The 12,475-nt window shown below is 46.6% G+C and overlaps 2 protein-coding genes across 3 annotated transcripts in view; both read right to left on the bottom strand.

The window, feature by feature from the left end:
• Positions 1 to 12,475, bottom strand: part of LOC138284333 (cell surface hyaluronidase-like) — a 633,659-nt gene that overhangs the window by 280,592 nt on the left and 340,592 nt on the right. For both annotated transcript variants that reach the window (XM_069223000.1, XM_069223001.1), the window contains one exon: positions 1,855 to 2,063. In XM_069223000.1, the coding sequence (XP_069079101.1) occupies positions 1,855 to 2,063 (209 nt within the window). The remainder of the gene's footprint in view (positions 1 to 1,854; positions 2,064 to 12,475) is intronic.
• Positions 1 to 12,475, bottom strand: part of CEMIP (cell migration inducing hyaluronidase 1) — an 899,136-nt gene that overhangs the window by 678,783 nt on the left and 207,878 nt on the right. The gene's annotated exons all lie outside the window — the stretch shown is intronic.

Genomic DNA, 12,475 nt, shown 5'->3' with positions numbered 1-12,475 from the left:
AACACCCAAATTACCAGAGGACAGAAAGGAGCAATACAAATAGCTTATTAAAGACAGAAACTTTGAACTCTAGATTATGACATTACACCTCATCCTAAGAGTGACAAGCTGGATGACTGAGGGATATGGTGAGGGATATGGTTGAAACACTTAAATGAAACCCTAAAAATGTGCATGTGGAACACTTTTTTAATACCTACGCTAATCAACCAATTGAGTTTTTTCAGTTAGGCTCACAGTAGAGTGTAGGACTGCGTTCAAAGGCTCTTTAGCACTGGTGTAAATGTTGACTTTCTAGACAAACTTAATACATAAATATTTCAAGTTCCACAGCTTTGGTTCTTTTTTGAGTGAAGTTCAAACAAAGAGTGCTGTTTTAATTGTTGCAAGGGAAGCAAGATTGTGCAGGGTTCTTATAAAACCAAATCAAAATAGGGCGCATTATCAGTGGAAGTTTTCAGTTAGCCCTCTAAAACTTTTCCTACAAAGGACTGCAGCAGATCTGCTAACCATAGAATAATTTTGATCATGTGTTCATGCAGGGAGAAGGGGGAAGAGCCTTGGAGAGGAGGCTGGTTCATAGAGAGTAGAGCATTAGACCCACTTCACTGCCCAAACAGGCACACCTACTCACCCCCACACAGCAAGAAGGAACTCATCTGGAGCCACCTCCCATGTTCTTGGGAGATTTTAATTGGGTCCCAGCTGTGCAGATCATTCACACCTGAGATGGAAACATATTCTGTCCAAGGGTTTCCAGTTTAACATGAGATAGAGGATCTTTCCCGGGTGGCCACGTGATGAGACAAGAAACTGTGTGTCACACTGTGGCACTGTGCGAGATGGCAGGACTGTTGTTTAAGCACTGAATACATCGCACAGTGAAATCTGTATAACATGTTCAAAAATAGTTTTGACTAGGAGTGGTTGACGGTCTTAGTAAGCCTGTGTAATATAGGGAAGTCAGGAAAGTTGGACCATGTTGAAGGGTTGAAAAGTTAGTACAGTTTACTAGAGTCTAGTGTGTATTTAAAGGCTTTCTGGCCTTTCTGTAATGTCTATTTCCTGCTACAAGATGTCTCAGTGAAGCAGAAAGTCACTGCAGCCCTTCCATAATCAGCAGGTAAGAGGTGCTAGGGAGGTTTGTAGGGGTCTGTATAGGTACTGGGGGCATGTGAGTGTGTCTGAGGATTGTGTGACGGGGTTGGAGCACATAACATGGCCAGCTAACCAAGCACATTGTAGATGTGGGTTTGGGACTTAGCTGAGTGGAGGGAGGGGATCAGTATAGAAGACAGGAGGTGGCACCAGGGTGCCCACTGCAATAAGCAGCTCCACACAATTATGAATGCCACTGCTGAAAAAAGCCGATGAAGGTGTCCTCTTTTCATTTTAGTGACCTTGTTGTTACCAATGAAAGCGTTTGTATCTTGCAATGCTTTGTTAAATAGAAACGTGCGGTTTCAAGAATTGTTAACTTTGCACACTCTTGGCAATGTCTTGACACCTTAGCCTCTGGAGAGGGTTTAGGCCTCTTTTGTGCCACCTGTGAAAACTCAAACTGCACCATCAATGGAATGGCCAGCCAAGGGCCAGGCCGTGGCTAGAACATGCGAAGACTCTGCCAAGAGAAACTTGCCTCTTTGTCGCTGAGTTACTGGAAGGAGAAGTTTTGAAATATCTGTGAGGTTACAGTGAGGTCAGGCTCAAGGCAGCTCCCTGTTGTTAAAAACAGCAGCAATGGGTGTCAGTCATTAGCGGCCACTCCCAGTTTGCTCCTTCTTGCCAAGTCATTCGGAATGTGCAATAACAATCACCCCACCTCCTGCCCCAGCTCCAGATGTCTGTCCTTACCTGTTGAAGTTGATGGGATAAAGAATGATCTCCTCAGGGGGGCGTCCGTCCCACCGCATGGTGTAGGCCTGCTGGAGCATCACCACAGGCTGGTACTGCTGGTATGGCGCCCCCCGGTTCACGCCTACCAGCCTCAGGGGGTGTGCGGGGTAGGTGGCTCTGGCAACCAGCAGTGTCAGATTCTCAGGGCGCCGGGCCTGGATGTAGAGCTGCAGCAGGGGTAAAGGAATGGCGAACACATTCGTTAAACCTCGCAGACATGACCGCACATGTGGGTTTGATAAAGAAAGCCTTTTATTATTTTCGCTACAGAAAAGCTCTAAGAGTGCAGAGCGTCACTGAAACAAGTCCAAAATAAATAATGAGTTCCGAATAAAAATACAGGCTCTATTCTGGTTCTACCCACGAGTAAGAAAGGAAGTACAACAGGGAGAGAGGGAGACACGTGCAGAGGTGCGAGAAACAGAAGTAGAAGCATGAATTTGCAAATTCAATGGCTGGTCTTGGCAGGCTGCTGTAATATTTATTTATTTTTAAAAACATTTTTTCAGTACAAACGTTCATAATAACAAAGAAAACAAAAAAAGCCGCCACCTAAGAGTGGTCAGCATATGCTAGTAATAAAAAATTTTAATTTGAAAAAAACATGCACCGATGTGGCTGTTTTACTAGTGATGCTGTTAAAAAAAATAATAGGTCTTCAAGTTGTACCATGCATTTTACTATTATTTTTTGTGACGGCGACAAGAGGAAATCATCACCCACACCAAGCTCTTAAACTACATGCAGCTACAATGTAACAATGATACTTGAACACTTTACAAAAGCAACTTTGTAAATGGAAAACAATATAAATCACTAATCAGGGGACCTAAAGTGCAGTCAAAATAAACAGCCAATTTTTAGAACACTACGCAAACATTCAAATAATAAAGCACACTTTAAAGAGTGTTGTCACTGGAGAGAAACAACTTTTAAGCAGGGGTGATCAATTTTACAAGATATGTACAGTCACTAATGTAAACGACAATTTCACATACAATCCTGCTGATCAAAATCACCTCTAAATGTGTATTACGCATACGGTGCCCAGATTTTGAGGAGCAAAAACCGGGACATGTCAGACATAAAAGAATGACTTTACACTCACTTTTATATCTGGCATGTCCCGTTTTTTTGCGTAGCTTTGTGAATGTGTGCCTATACATGTGTGCGTTTACATATATATATATATATATATACACACACACACACACATTTACAAGACTAGACATATAAAATTAGCTATGGCTTGACCTCCCACTCTGAAATCTCAACCCGCCCCACCCACCGCTCTCTGCTCCCCACTCAGTCTCTCTGCTGGGAGCAGACAGGGGACTGTGTTGCCTGACAGTAACAGATAAATTACTTTAATTATTGCATACTTTGTAGGCATCTGTTTAAGGGGGAGCATACCTTTAACTTATGCTTCCCTAGATAATCTGACCTATGTCCCAAAAAACCGAGACATTTATGTACTGATCTGACCTTTGTCCCAAAAACCGGGACATTTGTTTAAAATTAAGAGAAGCGTCGGGACACGGTGACAGTCCTTTAAAAACCGCGACTGTCAGGGTAAATCCAGAACATCTAGTCACCCTAATTACGCATCACTTAAAAAAAAAAATAGCCTGGTGAGACAGCAAAGGCTGTCTCAAAAGCCATACATAACAGAGGAAAGGCAGGAAAAGAGCAGAGAGTTAGCAGAGAGAGAGAATGTAAGTCAGATGCAGAAGAGAGCAATGAAACAAAAAGTGGGGGTAGTGGGGAAAAATGAACAAGAATTAAAGACAGAGAAAGGGAATGTAAGGTCGGAAAAGTCCCTCGCATGGTGATGGGCGTGCACCCCTGCCCTGAGTGTCTCAAGTGTACTGATATCTGGATCCTGTAAACCTGGGAGGACGAGGAGAATCCCGGTCCAGTATAGTGACTCCTCTAAATACATATAATCGAAGTTAGGGTATACTGTTCCGCATTGGCTAGTCAGACACTCAATTTTAGGTCTGGTAGTAGTCACTGGGAACGTTTGCTCATAGGAGCAAGAGCCCTCACACACCGGAAAGTGGCATGCTTCATCATCCGGCCTGCTACTCATTGGACTGGTGATGCAATGCCCACTGAGGCCCACTAGAGGGCACTTTGCCAGAGATCTTTTTGTAGCCGCCAAAGGAGAACTGGGGAGCTGAGTGAGTCCCAGTCGGATACTGAGAAGATTCGAAAAAGTGGGTTAAAACTGATGATAGACCTGGTGAGGCTATACTCTTAATAGGAATCCAGGTATATGTCAAATTAAAAACAGCATGAGAAGCTCAAGGACACAATGATCCAAGTCTCTCAGAGAAAAGGTTGGTATTGTGGTACACTAAACTAGTCAGATCAAGTGGATTCACATTGGTACTTGTTAATGGTCGACATTTTTCATGCCTAAATATGTCATGGAATGTTGAAGTGGCATTTCTTAAGGACGTACACAAATAAATAACTAATCTTCTAAGAAAAGAGGGTGTGTGCATGTGATGCTTTTAAGTAGCCTCTCCTCTGTGGATAATGTGATAATCCAACCAAATAAAGCAAACACACACTATTATGTGTACGTTCAACAAAAGAGTGACCTGGCTCATGAGATAAAAACACACAAAATAAATTATACATCACAAAGCATCACATCACATTAATAAGACTTTTCAGTATGCACCAATTCAAAGAAAAACGAATAGTGGAAAACTCACTGCACGCATGGTCGCATTCATCAGTATGTGTGAAGTGTAATCAACAAAAGTGGAGTTGAAGAGATAAAGAGAACATTTATCTGACAATCACCCATATGGATGGAGTAGTATAATCTTTCTCACCTTCCAAAATGTAGGAAAAGGGCCCCTGGTTACAGAGGACATGACTCTCTCGTGAAGGCTCTAAGTGTTATATAAGTACTAATATTTAAGAGATGCTGCAGGGAAACAAACAGTAAAATGAGTGTATCCGCTGTGAAAAAATATATGGGGAGCCCAAGGAGAGGTTGCCTCGTATCACTGGCATCGCCAGTTCAGTGACCTACCCCTGTCCTTGATTCTGGAAGTGGAGTAGAAGTTTTTAATTGTGCACCTAGGGAAGGTGAAGAAATGTCTCTCAGATGGCTGTAGCCTGGAAGTAAACTGGGGAGTGTAGGAAACTGGCTCTGTATATACTATACCAAAATAAGGTATAGTGTGCACAGAGTCCAGTGGATCCCCAGAGGCTTTACAGAGGCTAAAGTAGATAATACTAATGCTCTCTTTTGTAGTAGTGTGGTCGATCAGTTAGGCTTATCAGAGGGTAGTGATAAGCATTTGTTGTACACACACAGTCAAGGAAGGAGGCACACACTCAAGGATCAACTCCAGGCCAATGTTTATGTATCAACAAATATACTTTGTTACTTTATTTCGAGAACCAAAAGGATCGTTGTTGCAGGTAAGTACAGTTTCAAGAATGTACCACTTTTAAGTATTTTTAAGTATCACATGCACTTTGTTTGGAATTCACAGATAAAGCAGTTTTCAGGTAAGTAACACTTTTCAGTTTCAAAAATAGACAGTGCAATTTTCATAGAAAGCATTGCACTCCTGGGGGAGGAAAAGTGTCAACACAGTTTGCTGGTAAGAACTCATCTTATGATCCCAGTCTTTGGGGGTTAGGGTGTCCACAGGGCTAGATTCAAAAAGACACCAAGAGAGCACCACCAGCAACATGGGGCCAGCCGGGTGCAGAGGTTAAAGTTGATTTTGGTCACCCAATGGAAACCAATAGAGACTGAGGGCACTTCTTGCAGGTAAGTACCTCCGACTTCAGGGCACAGACATGGGGGATGTAGATCAGAACCAGGGGGTGGGGTGTGGGGAAGGAGTGGGGGGCACAGGTCAGCTCAGCATCAAACACACACTCTCAGTGGCACGGGGTGGCCAGGTGCATGGTGCAAACTCAGAGTCGGGCGCCCAATGCTTTTCAATGGTGGAACCCTCAGGATCACAAAGCATCATCGTGTTGGTCAGGAGGGGTCAACCCACGGTAGACTTGAGGTGAGAATTGCCTGGGGACATTCTCTGGACCAGTGGGCCACCTGGACTCGGGCTGTGGGCGTATGCAAGACTTCTGCCTGTAACAAGAATTTGGGGTCAAGGCCTGCTTGTCTCCTAGCTGGATGAAAGGACATCACCCAGGGAATGCAAAACCACTTGCCTTTGGAGCCTGAAGCACTAGTACCCATGTTCAGTACCAAGTCAGTAAATTGGTATGCCAGGTGGGGCCAAAATGTAGATTGCTGCTGGCCAAAATCGCCCATAGCCCCTTAGTGGTACAGAGTCAGTGACCCTGTATGCCAGCTGGGGCCACTGTAAAATTACTGCTGCGTCTATCGGGCCATAAGCCATGCGCAGAGGAGAAAGAGTGACACTGTATGTGGGGATGGTGAGGGGTACAGGGACTAAGCAAGAAGCATGGTCTGATCAATACAGTCAATGATGGAATGAGGCAACCTTGGTGACCCAAGTGGGCCCAAGGTGTGACTGAAGACAAGCAAGAAGATCGACGCACCTCACCCCCCACCTGTGAGGAGGATCCCGAGAAACGTACCAGGCGCCAGAGGAGCTCCTTGGCTGCTGCAGGACCTTGGGTGAGGAACTTAAGGAAACCTGACCACAGCCCTCCTGGGCCGCTTGTGAAAGACTTACAGGAGGCAGCTGCTGCAGCTTCAGCACCTACTAGTAGGGCTTAACCTGAATGTCACCTAGTGTGAATAGGGAATAAGCACTACTGCTAGGAAGAGGGAAGTGGGTGGGACTCAGAGATCCACCTATACAGTGCTAGAGGCCAGAATGTTGTATCTTACTTTATGTTTGTATATACATACTTCTTTTGTCATAAGAAGCACATACTTGACTGGACAATCATTTATCGCTGCTGCAGTGCGTAGTTTGAGTAGTGAGCATGTTTACTTCCCAGTATCTACTTCTTCTCAAGAGGAATTGAACTGCTCGACCCAAGCTACCACTGAGAGTCAGGTGCTGAATGTGTACTTGGCCCAGTTGTTTAAGATTTATAGTATGACAGGCCTTGAGACATCAGGAGTAAAAGGCCTCACTTCCACGATTTGGCCCAGTGGCTCCTGTTTGCCCCATGGCCCTCCGAATGGTGTTCTGACAGGCAACAAAAGAGAGAAAGGCAGATGAAATAGGAGATTGAGCAAGAATAGACATATGTAAAAAAAAAGTGATGAAAGGCGAGAGGGGTGAAGAAGACAGAAAACAAGAGAGAAAGCCACAGAGATGGAAAGACAAAGACCAAGAGATTGAGGCCCTTATTAAGAGCTTGGCGGGTGGCCACCCGCCAAACTCTTTGGGTCGGAAAACTGTCACTCCGGTTTTCCACCCACTGGCCCTATTATGAGTTTCCTGCTGGGCCACGGCGGAAACAGCATTTCTGCCCGCTGGCCCAGCAGGAAACTCACCACAACATTGATGCCAGCTCGAAATCAAGTCAGCGGCAATGTTGCTGTGCGTCGGGTGCCACAGCACCCGTCGTGCTTTTCATTGCCTGTAATTTGGGTAGTGAAAAGCGCGACAGGGCTGTCCATGGGGGGCCCTGCACTGCCCATGCCAAATGTCAAGTGCATGGGCAGTGCAGGCCCCCCCCCATGGAATCCCCGTAACCCTGTCTGCCAGTTTTTGTATGGCAGTGGGACCACCATGCAAAACCCGGCGGAGAAGGGACTCGTAATCCCCAGGGCGGAGCTGCTACAATTCAAGGTTAAGGTACAATGAGCTCAAAGTGCAGTGCTTAAAAAGAGCAAATTCGACAACACTAAAATACATTAGTTAAAGTGTATTTGATAAAAAGCTGCAATAGTGCTATTCGGATCAATTAACATATCCGAAATAATTGCTAATACACTGCAGTACAAAAGGCTGTGTGAAGCTGTTGAGTCCGTAAAACTTTGTGAGCTCTACAGTGGGGAATTGTTCTCAATGTAGGGAGGTGTTGACAAACGCAGTAGGTGTTTTGTTGCTGTTCAGTGGCAATCCTCCTTCAAAGACCCCCTATGCCACTCCTTTTGATCCTCCGCAGACATGCACTACAACCCCTCAAATTATCCCCTTCTTCATTGCCACTTGCCCCATGTCTTCTCACTTGGTGGGGAGATGGGATTGGTTTCTTGGAGTACAGTGACCTTCTCCTGTATGGCTGCTGCATCAGTGGACTCAGTGGTCAGCGGACTCCACTGCAAGGGAGATCCTGACAGTCCTGCAAAGTGCTGGAGAACCTCCAAGGCTTTTAGAGTCCCCAGCAGTACATGACAAGTGAGGATGTCACAATTGTTGTTACAGAAGCAGGTGGACAGGCAGGGTTTTACACCAAAAGTCCACCAGTCGTCCACAGTTCTCGCTCCTTCAGCTTTTCTTTGTCCTATTCTTCTTAGGTAAGACAAATCTGTTCTTCTGGTGTCAGTGGGCTACCTAATTACTCAATTTAGGGGTGTTTAGGGGAGTGTAGGGTAGTAGCCAATGGGCCACTTACCCTTGGGGTGACTATGCCCCCTATATGACCACTTCCTGTGGGAAGTGGACATAACTCTTTCCCAGAATTCCTAGTTTCATCAAAATTAAGATGGTAGAAACCTTCCTCAAGTGTCCACTTTGGGTAGCCCACCATAGGCTACCCAAAGGTGGAACATGCCTACTTCACAACTAATTTTCCCACTGTCCTGGTGCCAAGTGGGCCTCAGGGCAGGAGGTAGCAACTCCAGGCCTGGGGAAGCGAGGGTCGCATACCAAAGGCCAAAGGTCCCTATCTTTGTTACGCAGATTCAGCTGCTATCCTGCTGGAGTAGCTGATAACGCCTGCCTCTGAAACAGGCATTGTTTCTGGCGTCTGAGTGCACAGGCTCTCACCTCCAGGGGGTCAGAAACATGACTGTGGTGACAGGCAGGATAGTATCAGTCAGCCAGCACACTAAGGGACTACTAGTTTCAGGGGGCACTACTATGGTGCCCTCTGGGTGAACATCATAATAAATCCAAGGCTGGCATCAGCCTGGATTTATTAAGATGAGATGTTTGATACCAAACACCATAGGATTCATTTAAGCCATTATGTAGCTGGGGAACTCAGTATCAAATATATACCTTAAGATGGCTTCCCTGTTCACTTACCGTATCCAGTAATCGAACTAGACATCACAGGGCCATATCTGCTCATGCAGCTATGTCCTCACATCGAATATAATGCACCTTACCATAGGGCTCTAAGGCCTGCTGTAGGGGTGACACATATATTTAAATGCAGTGACTGGAGCATGGCATACAATGGATGTGCCATGTAGTGTTTTTGCCTGGCTTACACCAGGATTCACAGTCTGCAATGGCAGTTGTGTGTAACTTGCTTAGGGGGGGTCCCTGAGGTTGGCACAATGCATGCTGCAGCCCTAAGGGACTCTCTCCAGTACCCAGGCCCTAGGTACCAGGGGTACCATTTGCTGGGGACTTACAAAGGTACAGGAGTGTGTGCCAATTGTACACATTTTACCTTGTGTTAGGGAAAGAGTACTGGCACTGGGGACCTTTTTGGCAGGGACCAAGTGCACCTCAATCAAAAAACCTCAGTACCAGTGAGCAAAAAGTGGGGTGACAATGTCCAACAGGGGAACTTTACAACACCTAGAAATCTGTCCGCAGAGTGGGAAGGATGGGTGGGTCGGTACGGAATCTGCAGCTAAATACTGTCTCTACTAGATAAGGCATTACCGAAGGTAAGTAACTTGCTCATCTGATAGAGACTTCCAGCCACAGATTCCTTACCTTTGTATAGCTACCCAAGCATTACCATTGGACTGTGGACAATTTTAAACTAGGAAGTCCTGCAGGAATGGACGAGAGAAATTCTCATCTCTGCGGACATGACTGGCAATAAAGTTTGGTAAACACGGGTGGGAAAGCCCACGTTGCTGCCTGGCAGATGTCCAGGACTGGAACTCCATGTGTTAATGCAGTGGTTGAAGCATTAGCTCTGGTGGAATGAGCCAATAAGCCCTCAGGAGACTGCTTCTTTGCCAGTGCACAGCAGAATTTGATGCAGAGAACGACCCATCTGTAGCGACATCCGACATTCCTTCGCTTCAACATAGCCCATGAAGAGTTGGTCATCCACCCAGAACTCTCATGTGCAGACCAGACAGATCAACAACACTCCTTTTGGGTCCAGATGGCGGAGTCGCTCCTCTCCTTTAGAGGGACTTACCAGTCAGCGGGATGTGGAGGAGCGTATAAAGTTGGCAAGGTGACACATTGACCCACATGAAATGGTGTTACCACTTTCAGCAGGAAAATGGCCCTAGTGCCTAGTTTGTCAGGAAAAACGGATAAGAACAGAGGCTTGGAAGTAAAAACCTGCAGCTCACTCACCCTCGGGCTGATGCAATCGCCACCAGAAAGACTGTTTTGATGGGGAGCAGCCTGAGGGGACAAATGTGAAGAGGCTTAAAGGAGTGCACATTAAGATTGTGAGAACCAAGTTAAGGTCCACTGGGGCATGATGAAGGGGGAAACATACGACCAAGACCCCATAAAAATCTCTGTACAATAGGGACTTAAACAAAGAGGGTGTGTCAGGCAGCTGCAGGAAGGCAGACGGAGCAGAAAGATAACCCTTGAGTGTGTCCAAAGCAGAGCTCTGCTGGGCATGAGTAAGAATAAAAAGCTAAATGTCAGAAAGGGAGGCAGAAAGTGGGTCAATGGACTTTTCTGTACAATATGATACAAATTGCTCCCAACAACAGGTGTATACCATCTTGATGGAGGAACGCCTGGCTACTAGAACAACACTGTAGACTTCAGGAGGAAGGCTGAAAGCTATCAACTGCCGCCACTCAATATCCACCCGAGAAGGCAAAAAGTTGACAGGTTCGGGTGGAGGACACTTCCCTGCTGCTGCATAGAAGATTCTACCAAAAGGGCAGTTTTATCAGAGGATCGATGCTTATATTCAGGAGCTCAGGATACCAAACTCTCTGCGTCCAGTCCGGAGCCACAAAGATTACTCAGGAATGGTCTTTCCTGATCTTCTTGAAAACTCTGGGCAGGAGTGGTGTGACGTACAGGAGGCCTAAGCTCCACTCAAGATGGAAAGCGTCTATGACCTAGAGCTGCCTTGGAAACTCCAGAGTGGAAAACTGCTGACATTGCACGTTCTCGGTGGAGGAGAACAGATCTAACCCAGGCTCTCCGCGCTGCTGAAAGAAACCTTGTGCCACCTCTGGGTGGAGATGCCACTCATGATCCGCTAGGCATCGCCAGCTGAGTCTGTCCGCTCTGGCGCTCAGGGAATCTGCCAAGCGTTAAACTGTCAGGGATGTGCCCTGCTGTGCCAGGCATGTCCAGCGACACTGGGCCTCTTGACAAAGGGTCCACAACACCACCCTGCCCTGTTTGTTGCAGTATCACATGTCAGTGGTGTTCTCAGTGAGCACCTGCACCAACCTTCCCTTGATGGAGGGTAAGAAGGTCAGTCAGATCGCACAGAGCTCCAGCACATTGATGTGGAGTCCAGATTTACATCGGAGATCAGAGTCCTCTGATCGATCTCCACCTCTCCCAAATTGCAGCCCTATCCCAGGAGTGACACATCTGTCACCACTGTGAGATCTAGATCGGGGAAGGGAGAGAGGTCTGCCTCTGACCTATTCACAGTTTGATAACCACCACTGCAGGTCCTTTGCAGTTCCCTCCGAGATCTGGACCATGTGGGAGAGATTCCCCTGATTCTGCGCCCACTGGAACTTTAGGTCCCACTGCAGTGTCCTCAGATGTCATCTGGCATTTGTTTGCAGCAGGATGCAGGAGGCCATGAAGCCCAGCAGCCTCAAAGTCAGTCACACTGAAATGCACAATAGAGGCTGAAACATCGGTATCATAGCCTGAATATTCTGGACTCGCCACTCAGGAGGATAAGCCCAAAACTGCACTGTGTCCAGAACAGCTCTGATGAAAAGGAGTGTCTGAGAGGGAGTCAGGTGTGACTTCGGCATGTTGATAGTGAACCCCAGTAAATGCAGGAGGTTCTCCGTAGTCTGGAGATGGGAGACGACAGCCTGGGGTGAGTGCGCCTTCAACAGTCAGTCATAGAGATGGGGGAAAGACTGGAAGCTCTGATCTCTGCAGATGAGCTGTGACCATGCCATCACCTTGGTGAACAGGAAAGGTGCACAGGTAAGGTCAAAAGGGAGCATGATGAACTGAAAGTGCTCATGTCCTATTGTAAACCGGAGATGGCGCCAATAGGGAGGCAAGATGGGGATGTGATAATAGGCATTCTGCAAGTCCTGTGATAACATCCAGTCTCCTGGGTCCAGGGCAGACAAGACATGAGCCAATGTGAGCATCATGAACTTCTCCTTTTTTAGGAAGTACTTGAGGGTTCGTAGATCTAGGATAGGACAAAGACCCTTGTCCTTTTTGAGGACCAGAAAGTTGCAGGAATAGCAACCACAGCCTACTTCTGGCACTGGAACCCTCTCTATGGCTCCTCTGGCCAAGAGAGCCATGACTTCCTCGCA

The sequence above is a fragment of the Pleurodeles waltl genome, chromosome 3_1 (assembly GCF_031143425.1).
Source record: "Pleurodeles waltl isolate 20211129_DDA chromosome 3_1, aPleWal1.hap1.20221129, whole genome shotgun sequence".
Lineage (NCBI taxonomy): Eukaryota > Metazoa > Chordata > Amphibia > Caudata > Salamandridae > Pleurodeles > Pleurodeles waltl.
This window is presented reverse-complemented; position numbering and strand designations above follow the sequence as displayed.